General features: G+C 38.3%; 1 protein-coding gene and 1 pseudogene across 12 annotated transcripts in view; one reads left to right on the forward strand and one right to left on the reverse strand.

The window, feature by feature from the left end:
* Positions 1-23,146, forward strand: part of FNDC3B (fibronectin type III domain containing 3B) — a 397,533-nt gene that overhangs the window by 85,639 nt on the left and 288,748 nt on the right. The window contains exon 1 of one of the 12 annotated variants that reach the window (XM_077161052.1): positions 1,359-10,516. The exons of 10 other annotated variants lie outside the window; for them this stretch is intronic. In XM_077161052.1, coding sequence (XP_077017167.1) covers positions 10,487-10,516 — 30 coding nt within the window. In that variant the 5' untranslated portion in view covers positions 1,359-10,486. Of the gene's footprint in view, positions 1-1,358; positions 10,517-11,170; positions 11,221-23,146 lie in introns of those variants that run through there. One more of the 12 variants, XM_077161054.1, reaches the window with a different exon arrangement.
* Positions 14,984-15,650, reverse strand: LOC143682500 (protein dpy-30 homolog pseudogene; annotated as a pseudogene).

The following is a 23,146-nucleotide window of genomic DNA, read 5'->3' on the forward strand; positions in this document are numbered from 1 at the left end:
ATTTCACTTTTCCCCCTTTTTGGTCGAGAAGGTTTTCTCAATCCCTTGATGCTGGGTCTCAGCTCATTCTAGGATTTCTGACCCACATTGCCAGGGAGGTCCACACCCCTGGGAGGACAACTAATTTTTGAACGTTTTCATTATCCCAAAAAAGAAACCCTGTACCCATTCAGCAGTCTCTCCCCTTCATAAAGCTATTATGAACATTCATGTGCAAATTTTTGTGTGGACGTAGGATTTCTTTTTTTCTAGGAGCGGAACTGAACAGTTTTATTTTGAACTATTTTCTAAATAAGGTATCTCTGCTTTTTTCACTATTAATTTCCTCTGCCTGTACACAGTTATAGTCCAGAATAGCTAAATGAGTTTGCTTCCCTTAATTTGCCTAAATATATACTATTTTTGAGTTATAAAAATCACGTTTTGACCTGAAGTTTTATGCATGGCTGCATAAATTGTGGTGAATACCTTTCAGTAATTAGAGAATTAGTGCCTATGTTGACATTTTCCAAACCTCTAATGGTATATAGTTTAACTGTCTTTATCATGGACTTTTAGCACACCTTAGAGATTTAAACATGTAGCAGTTAGTTTTGAGCATTGAAAAGTAAACATCAGCTATTTCGAACTTTTCCTATTGGTTTAATATTTTAATAATGTCTGAAGAAGACTTATAGAAGCTGCAAGTTAAATGAGGAAACCGTTAGTTTAAGAAGTGTTAACATAGGATTAGAGAATCTACTAATTGTCTAATTTAACTCGTAACACTTATAACTTACATGAGGGTGGTATGCTATCCTATATTCTTATATTCTTAGTGAGTCTTCTCATATACATATTCACTAAGGGGTCAGTCCTGGCTGGGTGAGGACTAGGTTAGAAGCCTCTTTGTCCTTCCTAGCGTTTCACACATAAGCCGTACCCAGTAAATGTTTTCTGTTTATCATACTGTATTTCTTATCTCTAGTCCTTTTCTTTTTTTTTAATATCCTTCAGGATATTAATTGCTGATAAGTGTTCTTAATGTCCATTCTAAAGGAAACAGATCTCCTTAAGTGTAAATAAAACAAGTCTCTCCTGCTTGCCCAGGGATAGGGTATTATCAAACTTGCCCTGGAGGACAGGAAGTTGACTTTGCCCCAACCATGTCCAGTTCTGCAGACTTTGCCTGTTCCTGGCATTTAGCATGTCACGTCACTATGGGTGAGCATTTTTCCCCCCTTTTGTCTCTTCTTTTTCAAAGCATTTGTTTCTCCTAAGTAGAATACATAGCAGAGTTTTCCTGAAGTATCTTTTATTTTATTTTATTTTTTTCTTGGTAAGCTTCTATGCATTCTTTTTATAAAATGCTTTTTTAATTTATTTTTTATTGTGAAAAACAACATATACAAAAAAGCAATGAATTTCAAAGCACACTGCAACAATTAGTTGTAGAACAGATTTCAGAGTTTGGTATGGGTCACAATTTCACAACTTTAGGTTTTTACTTCCAACTGTTCCAAGACACTGGAGACTAGAAGGAATATCAATATAATGATTCAGCATTGCATACTTATTTGTTAAATCCTGTCTTTTCTGTATAATTCCACCTTCTCCTTTGCTCTTTTTTCCAATCTTTGGAGTATTGGGGCTATACCCATTCTAACTTTTTTTCATGTTGGAAGGGGCTGTCAATAATATGGGATGGGGAATAGAACTAGTTGATGTTCTGGAAAGGCAGGCCCGCCTGCATTTCAGGCCTTATCTGGTCCAGGGACCCACCTGGAGGTTTTGGGTTTCTGGAATGGATTCTTTGTAAAATCTCAGATAAAGCCATAGGTGTTCTTTAGGGTTGGCAGGAATGGTTTTGGTTGAGTTTGGCAAATCATGTTCAGTAGCAATATCTAGCTGATGTTTGTGTAAGAGTAGCCTCTAGAATAGCTCTTGACTCTATTTGAACTCTCTCAGACACTGATATTTGTTACACTTCCTTTCTCGCTTTTGGTCAGGAAGGCATGGTGCCAGGGACAGCCTCATTCTTGGGAGTCATATGCTCCGTTGCCAGGGAGCCTTTCACCCCTTGGTTTCATGTCCCATGTAGTGGGGACTGTAATGATTTTCCTTGCAGAGTTGGGCTTGGCGAGGGAAAGGTCACATCTCAGCAACAGGAAGAGGTCCTCCGGAGGTAGCTCTAGGCATAACTATAGGTAGACTAGTTTCTCCATTATATAAATCAGCTTTACAAGAGCAAAGCCTCAAGAACAAGGGCTTGGCCTATTGATTTGGGAGTCCCTAAGGGTTAAGACAGTATCAGGGGTTTCCCCAGGGGTACAGTTTAATAGCGCTATATTTTTTCTCCAGTTCTTGGGGAACTTTGCCAATACTTTTAAATTATCTGCACAACACACTCTGGGATATATCTGGGCATTACATTAAGTTATACAGAATTACAAGCCCTCATTCCCATTCCAAGCTCCCTCTGTTTGGGTTGTTTAAATGTTCTGTCCATAGGAGTTGAGTTAGATTATATTCTACAGAATATTCAGGTTTGGAACAAATAAACCTCTCTTCCTTTGGTCTCGGTGAAGTTCTAAAATAAAAAATGTCTTCCTTACCCCTGTATTCTGATTTACCTTAGTCCCAACCTGATCAGCTTGATTCTTATCTCTAATTGTAGCCTGCTCTTTTTCAGTTTCTTTCACAGTTGTTTCATGTGGCAATGTTGACCTTTAGAACTGCAGACTCCTACTCTGAGTCTTAGGTGTCACATAGGTACCCAAAGTTCCAGGGAAATACCAGGCTTTACATATATAAAACAGCCTCTCAATTTCTAGAAATAATAACTACTGCCCTGGATTAAATGTGACTGCTATAAGAGCTTACAATCTAGGTCCTCCCAATTTTCTGTTAAGTATTTTCTGAATGGGACCATACAATATTTGTTCTTTTGTTTCTGGCTTATTTTGCATCACATAATGTTCCACAGGTTCATTCACAACATTGCATGCCTTATGACTTTGTTCATTTCTGTAGCGGCACAATATTCGTTCATATGTATACACCACAGTTTGCCATTCTTTTTCTCAGTCAGTGTATCTATCATTTAGCCACCTTCATCCATCAGGCATCATGTATGATGTCCAAACAACAGTTTACCAGTTCTTTCAAAATTTAGGGGATTTTCATTGCTCCCAAGGGAAAAATGACCGATAAATACACCCTTACCAGATACAAAATCCAGACTTCCCCTTAACTCCCATCCCTCCCCTCATTATTTTACCCCTGGTATTGCTGTGGTGCTGTTGATGTCTTCCTGTTAAACATAGCCCATAGCATGCGATATATTTTTCCCGCTATACCCCCATATTATAAACTCTTTGTACAAGATTCATACCTTCCTGGAGTATTCTTTTAAGTACACATTTCCAAACAGCTTATTATAACTTTCCTTGTTCAGATGGTGCTCGTCATCCACATGTCTTTTACATCAAATGAGCTCCTCCTCCTAATTCAGCCTCCTTTTCCATTATGGTTGGTATCTTCTTAACACTTATTCCCTGACAACTGTCTTGTTGAATTCAGTTGGTGAAATCCTCTCAGTGCACAGGTTTATTACTTCTAAGTACATTGATAGCCACCTTGTCAGGGGCAGCCCAAGAAGGGTTTTGCCTATATAATAGATCTTGTCTGCTTCTCAGACATTCAACAGAAAGGAAATTTTGCAATTAGTGTAGTGTAGAAAAATGAATAAAGAGCTCTTGGGGAAGATTGCCCAAGAAAAAGAAGGATATTGACATGAGTTTGGAGACTGGCAAATAAAAAAGAGGCTTACAACTATTATTATTGAGTAACAATATAATAACTCCTTTTATGATAGAATGCTACTTAGAGGCTGGGTTTGAACAGAAAAGAGCTGGTCAAATGTTGTGTTTGGAAAACTAAGTACAGAAAAGCTCAGTCTCTGTTCAGACTCTTCAGCATCAAGGTGCATGAGAAATGCACAGCTTGTGCAGATGCCTAAATTATTATCGCAAATTCCTGTCATCCACGTTCCTTCTACTACTGAGACTTAAAAGGGCCTCTGGTTTCAAGATATTGTCAGCCTCTCTCCTTTGAGATTTGGAGTGGAAAGGAGTGAGGGAGTAGGATTTTTGACCGAATTAGAGGGTGACTGAATAATAGATTCATTCATTTTAACAAACATTTGTCAAATGTCTCCTTTGCCAGCACCGTATTAACTACTGGTGGTGCAGAATGAATAAGACACTGTTCTTACCCTAAAGGAATGAGCAGTCTAGCTTGGGAGAAAAACATGGTTTACAAAAAAGAGAAAGGTTGTATTTACACATGTGTAGACCCACAGGAGAAGTGATTGTACTGCAGAATGTATGCGGTGCAGCTTGAGGGATGAGGTTGGGGTGGCTCAGCAAAGCAGACCAAGACAGAAAAGTGTGTGCAGGAGGCTGAACCTGGAATGGAGATCTAACTTGAAGTGAAGTCTAGGGCTGTTATTCAGACTTTGCATATCATGTCATCGATTTCTATTCTGTTAAAAGAAAATATTCTGTAGGGACAGTTTATACAGTGGCAAGCTTATACTGTGTATTAAGGATAACCCTAACTAAACCTTATTTGCATGTTCTGTGATCTCTTTTCTCTAGCCTTTACTGTTCAGTATTCTTAGAGGTCTGTCTCATACTCTTTTGCATGCAGTCTGGCAGATCACCCCTTCCCTCCCTTGATGCTTATTCCTCAGATATCCACTCTGCAGAGGTTTAGATTGAAGCTGTCCTCAACCAGAGATACTTTCCAGCAGGAGAGGCAGCCATCCTAGCTTCTGAGGTCATCTTTTTTTTTTTTGGCCTGGTCAGGCATCGGGAATAGAACCTGGGTCTCCAGCATGGTAGGTGAGAACTCTGCCTGCTGAGCCAATCATGGCCTGCCCGGAGGACATCTTTTTAACTATAAAAAAGGTATAAGTTTATCCAGGTCTGTTGTCTGATTTTTTTAGTCCTTTCTACTTTAAGTTTGCCAGTTTTGCCCACTACAAAGGCTTTAGAAAAGGTCAACCTCTGCAGAATCTTGGAAAATGTTGATGCCATATTATAAGATGTTGTTATATGTGGCACCCACAATAATTATGACATAGACATATAATTTTGACAGCTGAGCTGCTCAAATTGAGAGTTCAGAATTTAATTAGCCAAAGGCAGTAATAATAAGAAACAAGATGTAGTCAGTATCCTTCAAATGGTAGAAATTGAGCTGCTTAAAAAAATAATAAGATTAAGTAAAAATACTGGCATGGTAAGGTTGCATTGCAGATTAATGGCAATTTAAAACATTGCAGTGGTTTTAAAATTATGATTCTTTTTAACTTATTGGGACGTTTGATTCCATTGTTAGCTCAGGAAGAGCAGGTACTGGCCTGGTCTTGCTTTTCACATTATTGTATTGTGTTGGTATTTTTGAATGGATGAAGGATGGAATCAGTGAAAAAATTTAATTCCTCTAAATAAAGGCTTGAAAACTGGCCTGCTTGTTGTGTTTGTCACAGACAAGTTTTCTTTTGAACTTTGTAAAAAAAAAAAAAAAGGAATGAGGTACCAATATTTAAAAGTCAGTTGATATATATTAAAGAACTGGATTTTTCAGTTTATCTGGAAAAAGGAGATCATCTGGTCACACTGGTTTGGTCTTCCCACTTGGCAACAGTCGACTTGCAAAAAGTAGCAGCTGCTCGCTTTAGGTAGGAGTAAACTGGTCCTCAGTCTCCACTCTGGAACCCTGGACATTGTTAACTTTGAAATTGCTTCTTGTGCTCAAGCATATTGGGTTTTAAATATGGGAAAAATGTTTGCGATTTATCAGGCACACATGTGCATCACACTGATGATTTTTGTATGCCACTTTGTTTTCTACCTGCCTATGACTTGTAAAATGATTTAGCATGAACTCCAGTTACTATGGCTCTGTAGGTGTTTCAATTATATGTCTTGTAAATTAGGACCCATATGTTGCTTTTTTGGCCCCTTGTTTTCAGTGGAAAATGTTTAAACCCCAATACATGTCCTGTTGAGCACCCACTAAGGTATAGGTAGGGCAAAAGAAACAAGCCAGGTGCTTTGATTTTACTCTTTGTAGTCTGGTTAGGGACTGTTAAACACAGATGCAAATATTTGTGTTTATATTTTTTATAGTCCCCAATAATTGAGTCTTTCTTAAGTGAATTTATTGAAACATAATTTTTTTGTAAAAGTAAACTGTTCCAGGTACTACCTAGGTGGGGCATTTTTATTTAAACATTTCTATATTAACTTTTTCTTTGAATAAGATTCAATCTGATAGCAGATTTCCAACCTTTAATTTCTTGCTTTAAAATGTGTATTTGTCAGGTTTAATGTAGTGTAGTAGTCACTGTTTAACCTCGTAGCACAGTAAAATACACACAGACACACCATAGGACATAAAGATGGAACACTTCTGCCTCCAGAAGGTATCAGGACATATACTTGGACATAATTGTTCTCATGTAGGCAGACCCTCTTTTTTTTTTTGGTCCAAGTGGTTGATTTAAAAGTATGACTGTATATAAAATATATACATTATACTCTGCGTTACAATAGTGAACAAGCTACATAAAATTAGGGGTATTAATCTCCAAGTTCCAAATTCAGGTATTCATTCTCACTCTGTGAGAGCAAGTTGTGAAAGTGTCATGAGTGTTGTAATCTACCTAGGTGATTTGGGGTTTAGCTACTTTCAGGTTATGTTTATTTCTTCATTTGAATTGCCATTGACCAGAACTAGGTGCTTCCTGGTCACTTTTCTTAACAGCTCTAATGTGACAATGACTTTGAAGCTAGACTGTGGTGGGACCCTAGAAGACACAAAATGCATGTGTATTGGCCTACACTGATATGAGTCTCTGCTCTAGCCTTTTTCCTTAACAGGTGACCATCAGATCGGATCATCAGCTGAAAGCGAATGTGTTTTATGGTCACAGGTGTGTTGAGTGCCATCATTACCAGAATCACTTGACTGCCTTTCCTGATTCCTTGCCTTGCCGCCTGTTCTTTACTTCTTGTATAGTGGTTTAAGCATTTGAGTGAAATGCATGGTCTGCATTTAGCAATTTCCTTACCAAGGAATTCTGTTTTGCACGTAATTCATCAGTTAAGTGGAGATGGCAGAGAGCCAGAGATACCTACCTGCTCTAGTTTTAGGGGTAGGTTGACTAGAGCCTTCATCAGTAAAGCTCCACTTAACACTGTCATTAGGGCTCCATTCCTGCTGTTTTTTTAAAAAAATGGTATCAATTCTGGAGAGCCAAACTTCAGATTTCGAAGAAAATGGGTGTATGCTATCATTTGATTATAATGCATGACTTTTCATATTTTACAGATGCCATTAAAGTGTGCTTGTGTTTTCTAAGTCATTAGAAAAATTCAAAACTGAAGCATTACTGCCTCAGACAGGTTTCTTTGGCCTTTATATTGGTATGTTAGAGTTATTCTAGTTCATGGGGGAAACCGTGACACACTGAAGCATGTGCTTTGATATGTTGTTGTTTAGTAGCTAAATTGACCAGAGTAGTGTGGCTCATTCATCTTTTCTAATATCACTGTTAAAATTTTGTTTTGCATTGCTTAATTAGGCTTAAGATCCATTTTTGTTAGCATCACCTTGGCAAGAAGCACCATGAAAACATCCTAGGAGTGACTATTTCTTTATAAGTTATTTGGTGGCTTTAGTCATGCCTGAAAATAAAAATATAAATTAGATGTGCAATATGATTTACAGTGGAAGGATATCGATATTTTTCTCTTCAGGTTTGGAATGGGAAGTTAGATGTTAGATTTTTTTTATATCCTTGTCTGTGAATAATGCCAGTTTTAAAGACCCATCGACTGAATTAAGAAGAGTCTCTGTTTTTTTTTTTTTGCATTTTTTAAGTGTCTTACTCAGGATTATGCACGAGTGCTCTCCTACATTTTATTGACTGCTTCTGCACACCACGCTACTACTTCAGGCTGCCTAGTAGCTTTAAAGAGGCTCCATTAAGGAGGCTTGAAGATAGGCATCACATCAGATGTGTGCCCCTTTGTTTGGGAGTCATTTCCCAGCAATTATCTTAAAACCTGGGGCATGGGAGGGTGGAATTCGTAAGATCAATTCCAGTTGATGCCTTGATAATGTAAATGAGGGATATATTAAAGATCAGGTCAGATTTTTGACAGTGAATTAGTAAATTCTTGGCATTTACCTCGATCTTAAATGTTACTTTGTAGGCTTGCTGACTAAATTTTACTTGAGTGGTTATTTGTGGGGGATAAATTAAATTGCTGGAAAGAAGGGTTTTTAGCTGTATTTTGATTTCTTTGTTCCTTCTGTGGTGAAGGAAATGCATAGTAATCATTCGAGGGCTTATGCGGTGCTAGGCATGGTGCTAAACACTCACATACATCACTTCATCTAGAAATCACATACCCAAAAAGGAGGCGATCATTTTCAGAGACAAGAAAGGCTAAGTGAACCACAGAGCTGGGATTTGAAACTACTTATGCCCAATTCCAAAACTCATATTCTACCTTCCAGGGAGGATGGAGTTTGCCTGGATTAGGTCTATCCCTGTTAGGCTTGTTCAGGTAAACAGCTGGAGAGACCTGACACTTGGGTCTTGCAGAGTAGTAAGTTACAATGTTTACGAAGAAGAGTATTCGTGTTCATTATCTTATATCATCTCCCCCTTCATCCCAGAAAGTGGCAGTGATCCTGGCACTCAGTTGAGTGTGGGGCCTGGAGGAACACCTGCTTTCCACAAAGGAGTAGGAGGTGGGAGAGGAGTCACTTGAGGGTGAAGCCACCATAGTGGCTTCCTTTCCTCCTTTGAAGAGTGGTTCCCTCCCTGGGACTGGCAGTCGGGTTCAGCGATGCTGAGAGATGGTGGTGAGAGTGGGAGTCTTACTCTGGAAGTGAGGAGAGAGCCTTTTTGTGAATTTTCTTTTCTTCCTAAACCCCACCCTTCATTTGCATTCAGAAATTACATCATCCCAGAGGCAGTTTTTGAGACTTAGGAAATCTAAAAGCTTGTTCTTGAGCCTGTTAGGTTGTTTATTTTTCATTCTGAATTTATAATATTTCCTTTATAAGGCCAGAATAAAACAAAACAAAACCAAGTTTATCCCTCAAAAAGAAAGAACATGGCCACACTGCTATATAAGCATTTCTTAAATTTCTGCCTCTACTCTTTCCTGTGCTCCAGAGGGAAATAGAGCATTAAGTGTCATGCAGTATTTGTACCCTGAGCCACGATATCCCATCTCATTTGCTAGTGAGTTCCTCATTTTCTTTGTTTTAGATTGGTGATGGACTGCTTGGACTTTGACTCTCCTCAAGATGTTAATTTTATGTTTCAAAATTGTGCATTTCTTAAAAATCACTTATGCATAGCCTTGGAAAGAGAACTGTAGGCGTGGAGTTGCTTCAGGGTGCAGAATCTTGTCTTGGAGGCTTTAGGAAATAAATCTTAAGAATTAGTTCATTTACTACCAAGACATATTTAGTTAGTGTATATAAACAAAAGAAGTCACAGTGTGCCTGGACATTATTTGTCCCAGATGGAGTTTAAACTTGGCTCATTATATTGCACTGATGTCATGGTGCATAATCTGGCCCTGAATTAGAGACGTGCATAGAATCTGCTGTGTGCTTGTATGTGATGAGGGCCTGTGATGAGGAGGAAAGGGGCTGGCTGGAAAATCTTTGTCACATTTTTCCCTCGCTGTCTGCAGAGACTAGAGTCAGTTCTGAATTTGGACTTGGTACAGAATGAGGGAAGAATTGGAATAATCTGTTCATTTGTACAAGTTGGTGTATGTACTCAGTGATGCAGTTCTTCCAAGACAGAGAGTATAAGTATGCCCAACTTTCCACCAGTTCCTTACAAAGCTCTTGCACTGAAGTCTAGAAAAGAGAGTCTTACATTTTCAAACAATTTTGAAGGGCATTTTCAGTCTGTTTGCCTTGAACTCTTACACCTGGATGGTTTCTTTAAAATTTTTAATGGTCTTGAGTCCCCAGCTTTGTAATTCTGTTTTCTTGGAATGTATGGTGGATAACCCTGCAAACTAATTGTTTAAGTGTATAAAAGGGAAATAAACGATTGATGCTCCTTAGAGAAATCTGGCTAAATTTAATTACTCTTGTGTGTTTTCAGAGGGCAGCTTATGGGTCAGAAACTTGAGCCAGAGAAAGTCTTCTCCTGGATTCTGAACAGTTTATGTGTGGTGTTACTATATTACTTTTTGATTGCTGACTTTCATTATCATAACATTAATTAGAAACATTTCTAAATATTTCAAACCATTTTGTCAGTGTAAAGAGCTTAGATTTCAGAACTTCTGTGAGTAGATTCCAAAGTCACTGTTGTTGCTGGGACCCACAGAAGCTCAACGGATACTGGAATGTGAAGGAGTTGGGAGTTGAGCTTTCAAGGAAAGCCAGAATGTTTCCCGAACAGAAAATGTGGTTTGAGGTGAGGATTGGTTGGTTTTAGATTTTACTGATAATGTGAAGTGGCAGATTTGTAAAATTTTTATTGAGACTGTCTCAGAGAGGCCACACTTTTAGATAACTGAGAGACTTGCCATTGGTAGCAAATTGAAGAAAAGGAAGTGTTAATAATATTAATCATTTACTGAGCACTTACTATGTGTCAGGCCTGTAGGGGCTGTACTAGATTTTTCTCTATTCCTTAGGGCAACCATTTGAGGTAGGTTTTTTTTCTGTTCTACAGAGGAGGAACATACGGGGTTGGAAAGGTTAAGGACTTTGCTGGGAGTCATCCTTGATCAGTCTGACTTGTTCAACCAGGATATCTTAGGTTTCCTGGTTGATTTCTAAATTATTAACTCAAAGATGAATTGAAACTAAAGTGAGGTTAGTAGAGAGTAATTTGACTAATCAATATTTACATACTTAAATTGTTATTCAGAAGACCCATTGGGCTAATTGACATCTAATTTTACCTCAGCATGTAATATGACAGGAAAAAGAAATTTAAACAGGTAGAAGGAAATATGTGCTAATTACGTACTTCATATTTTTTTGAAATCTTTATAACTTGATTTATTTTTTTTTAATTTAAAGATTGAGTTGTAGGTAATACTGTTTTTTTTTTTATCTCCAGTTTTGGACCTGACATTTGTAGACATTTTGTGTATGTACATACGATAAAAGGTAAACTTCAAGTATACTTCAGGTATAAACAAATGAATTAACTGGTTTGAAATGGAATTATTTAGGAATTTAAAGGGAGATGTCTTGGGGATATTGACTTCAGACTCTTGAAAACTAGTTGTGTAAAACAAGTCGTGTACTAGTGCATTTCCTAATATAACTTATGTAGATAGTTTGATTGAATACCATAAGTACTTGGAATCTCAGGTAGGACATAAGATTTTGTTGGTTTGTCCAGAGTGATGCCCTGATGAATCCCAGAGTGATTCGATCAGTGAGTGGAAAAGTATTTGCAAAGCCTCCTTCGGGGAATGGTGAGAATGGGGCGAAATTTATCTTCCCCAAGTTGAATTCTTTTTTTTTTTTTTTTTATTAATTAACGGAAAAAAAGAAATTAACCCACATTTAGAAATCATACCATTCTACATATGCAATCAGTAATTCTTAACATCATAACATAGATGCATGATCATCGTTTCTTAGTACATTTGCATTGGTTTAGAAGAACTAGCAACACAACAGAAAAAGATATAGAATGTTAATATAGAGAAAAAAAATAAAAGTAATAATAATAGTAAAAAAAAAAACCTATAGGTCAGATGCAGCTTCATTCAGTGTTTTAACATGATTACTTTACAATTAGGTATTATTGTACTGTCCATTTTTGAGCTTTTGTATCTAGTCCTGTTGCACAGTCTGTATCCCTTCAGCTCCAATTGCCCATTGTCTTACCCTGTTTCTAACTCCTGCTGGACTCTGTTACCAATGACATATTCCAAGTTTATTCTCGAATGTCCGTTCACATCAGTGGGACCATACAGTATTTGTCCTTTAGTTTTTGGCTAGACTCACTCAGCATAATGTTCTCTAGGTCCATCCATGTTATTACATGCTTCATAAGTTTATTCTGTCTTAAAGCTGCATAATATTCCATCGTATGTATATACGAATGTTTGTTTAGGCATTCTTCTGTTGATGGACATTTTGGCTGTTTCCATCTCTTTGCAATTGTAAATAATGCTGCTATAAACATTGGTGTGCAAATGTCCGTTTGTGTCTTTGCCCTTAAGTCCTTTGAGTAGATACCCAGCAATGGTATTGCTGGGTCGTATGGCAATTCTATATTCAGCTTTTTGAGGAACCGCCAAACTGCCTTCCACAGTGGTTGCACCCTTTGACATTCCCACCAACAGTGGATAAGTGTGCCTCTTTCTCCGCATCCTCTCCAGCACTTGTCATTTTCTGTTTTGTTGATAATGGCCATTCTGGTGGGTGTGAGATGATATCTCATTGTGGTTTTGATTTGCATTTCTCTAATGGCCAGGGACATTGAGCATCTCTTCATGTGCCTTTTGGCCATTTGTATTTCCTCTTCTGATAGGTGTCTGTTCAAGTCTTTTTCCCATTTTGTAATTGGGTTGGCTGTCTTTTTGTTGTTGAGTTGAACAATCTCTTTATAAATTCTGGATACTAGACCTTTATCCGATATGTCGTTTCCAAATATTGTCTCCCATTGTGTAGGCTGTCTTTCTACTTTCTTGATGAAGTTCTTTGATGCACAAAAGTGTTTAATTTTGAGGAGCTCCCATTTATTTATTTCCTTCTTCAGTGTTCTTGCTTTAGGTTTAAGGTCCATAATACCACCTCCAATTGTAAGTTTCATAAGATATCTCCCTACATTTTCCACTAACTGTTTTATGGTCTTAGACCTAATGTTTAGATCTTTGATCCATTTTGAGTTAACTTTTGTATAGGGTGTGAGATATGGGTCTTCTTTCATTCTTTTGCATATGGATATCGAGTTCTCTAGGCACCATTTATTGAAGAGACTGTTCTGTCCCAGGTGAGTTGGCTTGACTGCCTTATCAAAGATCAAATGTCCATAGATGAGAGGGTCTATATCTGAGCACTCTATTCGATTCCATTGGTCGATATATCTATCTTTATGCCAATACCATGCTGTTTTGACCACTGTGGCTTCATAATATGCCTTAAAGTCAGGCAGCGCGAGACCTCCAACTTCATTTTTTTTCCTCAAGATGTTTTTAGCAATTCGGGGCACCCTGCCGTTCCAGATAAAATTGCTTATTGGTTTTTTTATTTCTGAAAAATAAGTTGTTGGGATTTTGATTGGTATTGCATTGAATCTGTAAATCAATTTAGGTAGGATTGACATCTTAACTATATTTAGTCTTCCAATCCATGAACACAGTGTGCCCTTCCATCTATTTAGGTCTTCTGTTATTTCTTTTAGCAGTTTTTTGTAGTTTTCTTTATATAGGTTTTTTGTCTCTTTAGTTTAATTTATTCCTAGGTATTTTATTCTTTTAGTTGCAATTGTAAATCGGACTCGTTTCTTGATTTCCCCCTCTGCTTGTTCATTACTAGTGTATAGAAATGCTACAGATTTTTGAATGTTGATCTTGTAACCTGCTACTTTGCTGTACTCATTTATTAGCTCTAGTAGTTTTGTTGTGGATTTTTCCGGGTTTTCGACGTATAAGTATCATATAGTCTGCAAACAGTGATAGTTTTACTTCTTCCTTTCCAGTTTTGATGCCTTGTATTTCTTTTTCTTGTCTAATTGCTCTGGCTAGAACCTCCAACACAGTGTTGAATAATAGTGGTGATAGTGGACATCCTTGTCTTGTTCCTGATCTTAGGGGGAAAGGTTTCAATTTTTCCCCATTGAGGATGATATTAGCTGTGGGTTTTTCATATATTCCCTCTATCATTTTAAGGAAGTTCCCTTGTATTCCTATCTTTTGAAGTGTTTTCAACAGGAAAGGATGTTGAATCTTGTCAAATGCCTTCTCTGTATCAATTGAGATGATCATGTGATTTTTCTGCTTTGATTTGTTGATATGGTGTATTACATTAATTGATTTTCTTATGTTGAACCATCCTTGCATACCTGGGATGAATCCTACTTGGTTATGATGTATAATTCTTTTAATGTGTTGTTGGATACGCTTTGCTAGAATTTTATTGAGGAGTTTTGCATCTATATTCATTAGAGAGATTGGTCTGTAGTTTTCTTTTTTTGTAATATCTTTGCCTGGTTTTGGTATGAGGGTGATGTTGGCTTCATAGAATGAATTAGGTAGTTTTCCCTCCACTTTGATTTTTTTGAAGAGTTTGAGGAGAGTTGGTACTAATTCTTTCTGGAATGTTTGATAGAATTCACATGTGAAGCCATCTGGTCCTGGACTTTTCTTTTTAGGAAGCTTTTGAATGACTAATTCAATTTCTTTACTTGTGATTGGTTTGTTGAGGTCATCTATTTCTTCTTGAGTCAAATTTGGTTGTTCATGTCTTTCCAGGAACCCGTCCATTTCATCTAAGTTGTTGTATTTATTAGCGTAAAGTTGTTCATAGTATCCTGTTATTACCTCCTTTATTTCTGTGAGGTCGGTAGTTATGTGTCCTCTTCCATTTCTGATCTTATTTGTTTGCATCCTCTCTCTTCTTCTTTTTGTCAATCTTGCTAAGGCCCCATCAATCTTACTGATTTTCTCATAGAACCAACTTCTGGTCTTATTGATTTTCTCTATTGTTTTCATGTTTTCAATTTCATTTATTTCTGCTCTGATCTTTGTTATTTCTTTCCTTTTGCTAGCTTTGGGATTAGTTTGCTGTTCTTTCTCCAGTTCTTCCAAGTGGACAGTTAATTCCTGCATTTTTGCCTTTTCTTCTTTTCTGATATAGGCATTTAGGGCAATAAATTTCCCTCTTAGCACTGCCTTTGCTGCATCCCATAAGGTTTTTTTTTTTTTTTGACATTTTAACAGTTTATTTGGAAGGTCATTTTAAAAACAAAGTTAAAGACAATCTGAGAAAAAATTGCACAGAACATGCTCCTTAAATAAGTGTGGTGATTAAATCAAAATCAGGGAAATGTGTTTTCTTCTGCAACTCCAGAAATAAATTCTGTGGTCCTCACGATTCTTATACTTCCAAAAAGGGGAAAAATCACGGCAGTTAAAACTGCCTCTTAATCATGTAAATCTACAGTAGCAACCAAAGTTTTCTGTTTTTCCCAATAAATCAGTTTCGATCTTCAAACTGTGCCTTGTTTTTTAAAAGATATGATGCTAGAAATTCAATGGGATTTGGTGGTCTCTCCTTTGCAAGCACGGCAAGTCCCTGTCATAAGATAGGCACAACTGTCTGATCCAGGTAGGCACAAGTTGGTAAAGACTGGGGGTCCACCTTTTGTTTTGATGACTTTTCTGCATTAATCTTCTTGTTTTCTACTATCCTCTTGACGTTGTCTGTGAGGCCGTACTCAGGGTGGGGGTTTTCTGCAACCTGTGTCTGTCCCTCCAGCACCTGCTCTGGCTCCATGGCGGACTCAGCAGGTCACAGTCCCAGGATACCAGTCCGCGCGCAAGCCGCCCGTTCCTGAGAGCCCTGCACCGCGCCACCAACTCCCATCCCATAAATTTTGATATGTTCTGTTTTCATTTTCATTCGCCTCGAGGTATTTACTAATTTCTCTTGCAATTTCTTCTTTGACCCACTCGTTGTTTAAGATTGTGTTGTTGAGCCTCCATGTATTTGTGAATTTTTTGGCACTCCGCCTGTTATTGATTTCCAATTTCATTCCTTTATGATCCGAGAAAGTGTTGTGTATGATTTCAATCTTTTTAAATTTGTTAAGACTTACTTTGTGACCCAGCATGTGGTCTGTCTTTGAGAATGATCCATGAGCACTTGAAAAAAAGGTGTATCCTGCTGTTGTGGGATGTAATGTCCTATAAATGTCTGTTAAGTCTAGCTCATTTATAGTAATATTCAGATCCTCTATTTCTTTACTGATCCTCTGTCTAGATGTTCTGTCCATTGATGAGAGTGGTGAATTGAAGTCTCCAACTATTATGGTATATGTGTCTATTTCCCTTTTCAGTGTTTGCAGTGTATTCCTCACGTATTTTGGGGCATTCTGGTTCGGTGCGTAAATATTTATGATTGTTATGTCTTCTTGTTTAATTGTTCCTTTTATTAGTATATAGTGTCCTTCTTTGTCTCTTTTAACTGTTTTACATTTGAAGTCTAACTTGTTGGATATTAGTATAGCCACTCCTGCTATTTTCTGGTTGTTATTTGCATGAAATATCTTTTCCCAACCTTTCACTTCCAACCTATGTTTATCTTTGGGTCTAAGATGTGCATATAGAAGGATCCTGTTTTTTAATCCATTCTGCCAGTCTATGTCTTTTGATTGGGAAATTCAGTCCATTAACATTTAGTGTTATTACTGTTTGGATAATATTTCCCTCTACCATTTTGCCTTTTGTATTATATATATATCATATCTGACTTTCCTTCTTTCTACACTCTTCTCCATACCTCTCTCTTCTGTCTTTTCGTTTCTGACTCTAGTGCTCCCTTTAGTATTTCTTGCAGAGCTGGTCTCTTGGTCACAAATTCTTTCAGTGACTTTTTGTCTGAGAATGTTTTAATTTCTCCCTCATTTTTGAAGGACAATTTTGCTGGATATAGGAGTCTTGGTTGGCATTTTTTCTCTTTTAGTAATTTAAATATATCATCCCACTGTCTTCTAGCTTCCATGGTTTCTGCTGAGAAATCTACACATAGTCTTATTGGGTTTCCCTTGTATGTGGTGGATTGTTTTTCTCTTGCTGCTTTCAAGATCCTCTCTTTCTCTTTGACCTCTGACATTCTAACTAGTAAGTGTCTTGGAGAACGCCTATTTGGGTCTAATCTCTTTGGGGTGCGCTGCACTTCTTGGATCTGTAATTTTAGGTCTTTCATAAGAGTTGGGAAATTTTCAGTGATAATTTCTTCCATTAGTTTTTCTCCTCCTTTTCCCTTCTCTTCTCCTTCTGGGACACCCACAACATGTATATTTGTGTGGTTCATATTGTCCTTGAGTTCCCTGATACCCTGTTCAAATTTTTCCATTCTTTTCCCTATAGTTTCTGTTTCTTTTTGGAATTCAGATGTTCCATCCTCCAAATCACTAATTCTATCTTCTGTCTCTTTAAATCTATCATTGTAGGTATCCATTGTTTTTTTTCCATCTTTTCTACTTTATCCTTCACTTCCATAAGTTCTGTGATTTGTTTTTTCAGTTTTTCTATTTCTTCTTTTTGTTCAGCCCATGTCTTCTTCGTGTCCTCCCTCAATTTATCGATTTCGTTTTTGAAGAGGTTTTTCCATTTCTGTTCCTATATTCAGCATTAGTTGTCTCAACTCCTGTATCTCATTTGAACTATTGGTTTGTTCCTTTGACTGGGCCATATTTTCAATTTTCTGAGCGTGATCCGTTATCTTCTGCTAGCGTCTGGGCATTTAGTCATATTTCCCTCGGTGTTGGACCCAACAGGTTGAAAGATTTTTCTGTGAAATCTCTGAATTCTGTTTTTCTTATCCTGCCCAGTAGGTGGTGCTCGTGGCACACGTTTGTCTGCGGGTCCCACCAGTAAAAGGTGCTGTGGGTCCTTTAACTTTGGAAAACTCTCGCTGTGGGGGAGGTTCGCCAGCTGAAGCGGCTTGGAAGAGTGCCAGCCGGCCCGGGCGTCCGAACGCGGGGAGGGTCGCTGGCCACCGCAGCCCGGAAGAGCGCCCGTCCGAATTTCCTAGTCGGCCCCGGGCGCCAAGCGTGGTGGGAGGGCGCCAGCCGCCGCGGCCCGGGAAAGTGCACTGTTCCCAGCCGAACTGGGGAGTCACGTGTTTGGAAGGGACCCCCCCAGTCACCGTTCTCCGCGGCCTGGGGATCTCCGATCCAATTCTCTCAGTTGGTCCGGGGGGCCGCGCCTGGTGGGGGCACCAGCCGCCACGGCTTGAGAGGATCACCTGCCCAATTCTGCCAGCTGGCCCGGCAAGGAGGAGGGGAGAGACTCTGGCGCTTGCCGCCCTGCCCGGGGAAGCTGGCACCCCTCGGCGATCTCACCGGTGCGAGTTCTCCCAGCCAGTCAGCTGTTCCAGGATGGGGTACGCTGTCTTTTTAATCTCTGTCGTGGCTCTGGGAGCTGTTCTGTATCGTTTCTACTCCCCTAGTAGCTATTCCCAGGGAATTCTCCTTCTGCATCTCACCCCAAGTTGAATTCTTGATATTCTCACAAGCAGTGTGGACAACCAAAGCTATAGGCTGAGCTCCCAGTCTTGGGGTTCGTTCATATGAAACTTAACCCCACAAAGGATAGGTCAAGTCTACTTAAAATTTAGGCCTAAGAGTCACCCCCAAGAGAGCCTCTTTTGTTGCTCAGATGTGGCCTCTCTCTCCAGCCAACACAGCAAGCAATCTCACCACCCTCCCCCTGTCTACGTGGTACATGACTCCCAGGGGTGTGGACCTTCCTGGCAACTTGGGACAGAAATCCTAGAATGAGCTGAGACTCAGCATTAAGGGATTGAGAAAAACCCTAGAATGAGTTGAAATTTAGCATCAAGGAATTGAGAAAACCTTCTCGACCAAAAGGGGGAAGAGTGAAATGAGACAAAGTGTCAATGGCTGAGAGATTCCAAACAGAGTCGAGAGGTGATCCTGGAGGTTATTCTTATGCATCAAGTAGATATCATCTTGTTATTCAAGATGTAATAGAGAGGCAGGAGGGAACTGCCTGAAAATGTACAGCTGTGTTCCAGTAGTCATGTTTCTTGAGGATGATTGAATAATGATATAGCTTTCACAGTGTGACTGTGAAAATCTTTTGTCTGATGCTGCTTTTATCTACCTTGTCAACAAATGAGTAGAACATATGGAATAAAAATAAATAATGGGAAGAAATGCTAAAATAAATTTAGTTTGTAATGCTAGTGATCAATGAAAGTGAGGGGTAAGGGGTATGGTAGGTATAATCTATTTTTTTTCTTTTCTGTCTTTGTTTTATTTCTTTTTCTATTGTCTTTTTATTTTTTTTCTGAATTAATGCAAATGTTCTAAGAAATGATGAATATGCAACTAAGTGATGATATTGTGAATTACTGATTATGTATGTTAATGTTTTACTTGGTTTGTTAATTTTTTTTAGTTAAAAAAAAAAAAAGTCGTGTAGCAGTTATTATCCTTAGACCTGTAATTATGTTAGTTCCCAGTAATCCCACTACCACTCCTTTCCTATGGGTCAGCAAACCAGCAAAAAAAAAAAAAAAAAAAAAATCTACTGTGACAGCTTGGTGAGTTGACTAAGTAATGGGGTGCTAGAGTGATGGTTACACTGTTTAGGTTAGCTTTTTTTTTTTTGAGCAAAAAAACCAAGAAATGTGAGAGAAGAAATTGGGCCAGAAAATGTCCAACACTTTGACAAAAAATTTTTATGTAAACAACAAACAAACATACATTCTTGACATGATTACAAATCAGTGGCTCACAATATCATCACATAGTTGTGTATTCATCACCATGATAATTTTTTTTGAACATTTGTATCTCTCCAGGAAAAGAAATAAAAAAGAAAAAATTCTCCCTTCAAGGGAGGGGTAAGGAGTATGGCATGTATGAGGCAACACTTTTAAAGAGGCACAAAAGAGTGCTGATTATAGACACAGGTCAGTGGTTGCTGTGGTAGAAATGAAAATAGGGTAACATAATTAGAGTGATAGGAAATTGGAAAAAATTAAGTAGGTATGGCTTAGAGAGCTATAAACAACTACACCTTCATAATGTTGTAAGTCCCAGTGTTAGTAGAGAGGCAGGTTGGAACTAAACAGCAGCCAACCGGAACATCCAGAAGGTCATATTCAAAGGTTAAACTATTAGATATTTTTGAGGGCTCTTGCTTAGAACAACATAATCCCAGAATTATGTCACAGATGGATGTTTCACTACTGTCTTCCCTGGTGTCCATGTGTCCACTGTCTCCCCTTCCAGTTTAAGTTCCTTGCTTCTGTCATAGTTGTCTAATAATGTTGCTTTCCTGCTAGAAAGCCCAACTAGAAAGGATCAAGTGGGATTTTCAAGGCCCTTACAAGGTGGCTCTGATCTGCCTCTGCAGGCTCACCTTTACTCTTCTGTCAAATGCAGACACCATTACAGCCACTAAGGAATTCTGGGTTTCTTAAGTACATGCTATTCATCCATGTGTTTGCTTGTGTGATTGCACTTTTGCCATCCACCTGCAATCTTCTAGTTCCCTTTTAAATGTTACTCCCAACTATAACTTTTCCTGATTTTCAGGCAGTTTCCTCATCAGTTTCTATAGCAAATGATCATATATTCTTACAGTTATAAGACAGGTAGTGTTTCATGTTTTTTCTTCTTAGATCCCTCAGTGCTTGTCCAAAGTACCTGGCACATTAATTACTCCGTGTTTGTTGGATTAAATAACCAAAGGTTCAGTAATTGCATTAGATAATCCCATGCAGTGGGGGCATTCTTTTCTCCTCTTCCTCCAAATTCTTCCCCAAACCCTAGAATATTCCATATTTGTGTTCATTTCTGATTTCATGTTAGTGGGTGCAAAATACCAGGCTGTAGTGTTAATTTTAAGCGATTTAGAAAGCATGGTAATGAAGAATATTTAATGACAAAAACAGGGAACTGATTTTTTTTGTCAATTCCAGAGATGGAGCATTATTCCATGGGTACATTATTGCATGATTGTGCTTTATGGGGGAGAACAGTGTTAAGTGAGCGACATGACCAAGATTGAAATGAGTTTTGAAAATAGAATTTTGGGAGCAGGGCATGCTTGACATAGGCAGTAAAATATGTTCCCTTGCTGGGCTTCATACTGAAATTATGGTTGTTTAGGTGCAATGCACAATTTACCAGATATATGTGACATTAATCAATTAATGCAACAGCCGGGATCATGTTGCTCTGTCTCAGCCAATCAGAACTATACCCGAGCAAGCTGGCTCTAAATGGACCGAGGCCACATTTGGTGCACTAAGCACATGCAGGGTGGGTAGACAGTGGCTCCAGCGCCTATTATCTGTCAGTGTCGAGTCAGGCTTGGAAACATGGGGTTGTGGATGGCAGGTGAGGGGAAGACAGGTGTTGCATCTTACCTTAGGCACAGTTTTGACAAGAAGGGGTGATGGGAGGAACCAAATTTTGCTTTCAGTGAACATTTGTAATTTTCATCTAAAAGAAGAAGGGTTATAATTTTGACATCCAACCAATCTGTGAAAAATGTATTTAGTAAGATGAATAAGAAAATGATTTAAGTAAACAGACTGCTGCTCCAGATGCACAAAGATATTTGGCAGCTTTTGCTCTTAGCCAGGAGAAAATACATCAAAATTTGATCTTTTATTTTTTTAACTCAAAAGTTCTGTACTCGAAACTTTAGACTTGGGTGTTTGTGATTCTCTTAAAGGAGGCTTTTAAACTAATTTGGGCCATCTATATTGCATTTTGCTTTTTTCTTCCCCCCTGATTTAAGTGAAAGCTGTATTTTTATATTTAGCAAACAGCAGTGTTTGTTGTTTGTTTGTTTGGTAATTAAATCTCTTTATTAAGGCAGAATACAACTTCTACAGAGCAGAGATCTATAACTTCTTATAAGCTGCTGTTGTATTTATTTTTATAGCTTTTACCACTTATCTTTAAGTAGTTTATTTAGTTTAAATGATTCCCCTCACCTCTCTCTCCTCATCTCTTGCAAACTCCATTTGTAAGCCCCAGGGGGGCAGCACTGTATATTGCTTAAGGCTCTATCCTCATGGTTTAAGGGTTCCTTTAAGTATATTTAGTTCATAAAATGCAGTTATTTAACTCTTCTGCATGGATATAGTTTTTTGCAGGTACTGATTTGATTTCAGTGTGTATAGGTGTCCTCCTTGGTTGATTTGTCTTCTATTTCCTTGGCTACCTGTTAATCCATTCTAATGGATTAACATTCTGTTAATGATGGATGACTTTTGGGTAACATAAGAGCTTGTTTTGGTTTGCTACAGCTGCCGGAATGCAATATTCCAGAAATGGATTGACTTTTTCAAAGAAACTTTATTATTAAATTGCAAATTTACAATCCTAAATTCATGAAAATGCCTGAATTAAGGCATCCAGAGAAAGATACCTTGAGTCTGAAGAAAGGCCGATTGTATCCGGCGTTTCTCTGTCACATGGGAAGGCACATGGTGATGTCTGCTGTCCTCTCTCCTGCCCTATGGTTTCAGCTTCTGATTCCAGTGGCTTTCCTTCTAAGTGGCTGTTGGTCCTCACTTAGCTAATCTGGGGCAGAGTCTGGGTTTTATTTCCTAGTTTAGCATCTTCAAATGCCTGTCTTGGTTTTTTCTCTCTGCTCTTTGTGTTTGCTCTGAGCTCTCTGTTTTCTGCCTTTTATTCTCTTCTTAGAGGATTCTAGGAAAAACGATTAAGACCCACCATGTAAACAACCTGATGAAAAAGCCCACCCATCAGTGGGTCTGCCCCCACGAGATTGGATGAAAAGAACATGGGTTTTTTGGGCCACGTAACAGTTTCAAACCAGCACAGAGCTTATAATGCAATTTTCCCAGGAGTTATCTTTTATTATTTTATGCCTGCAATTGGGGCATAAGAAACAGCATCTGGTGATTGTGATGTTATGATTGAGTGGTTAGTTCATTGGCTTATCTCAGGATTCTAGGAAAATTCAAGGACTTGACAGGGACTTTATCAGAATAAGTCCTGCCCAATATAAAAACAACTGCTTGCTGTTAATTAACTGTCATCCCCTGTTTGGTGGGGCAGGGGCTCTGCCTCAGGTGTAACTGAAAAGTTAGAATTTAGGGCACGATTTTGATTATTGAATCATTGTACAGTTATTCCTTTTTACTTTCTGGTATATCAGAATAGACAGGAGGAAATACGTGAAATATCTGAACTATAATCCAGCTGCCTTGATTTCTCATCGTGATCGTATAACTAAATAACCTTTATCTTATAATTGTGAAAACCTTGTGACTGACCCTCATCTGTACTCTCTTCTTATCCTGTTTTTCAGAGTCTTATAATAACCAAAGACAG

Source organism: Tamandua tetradactyla, chromosome 5 (genome assembly GCF_023851605.1).
Source record: "Tamandua tetradactyla isolate mTamTet1 chromosome 5, mTamTet1.pri, whole genome shotgun sequence".
In the NCBI taxonomy this organism is placed as follows: domain Eukaryota; kingdom Metazoa; phylum Chordata; class Mammalia; order Pilosa; family Myrmecophagidae; genus Tamandua; species Tamandua tetradactyla.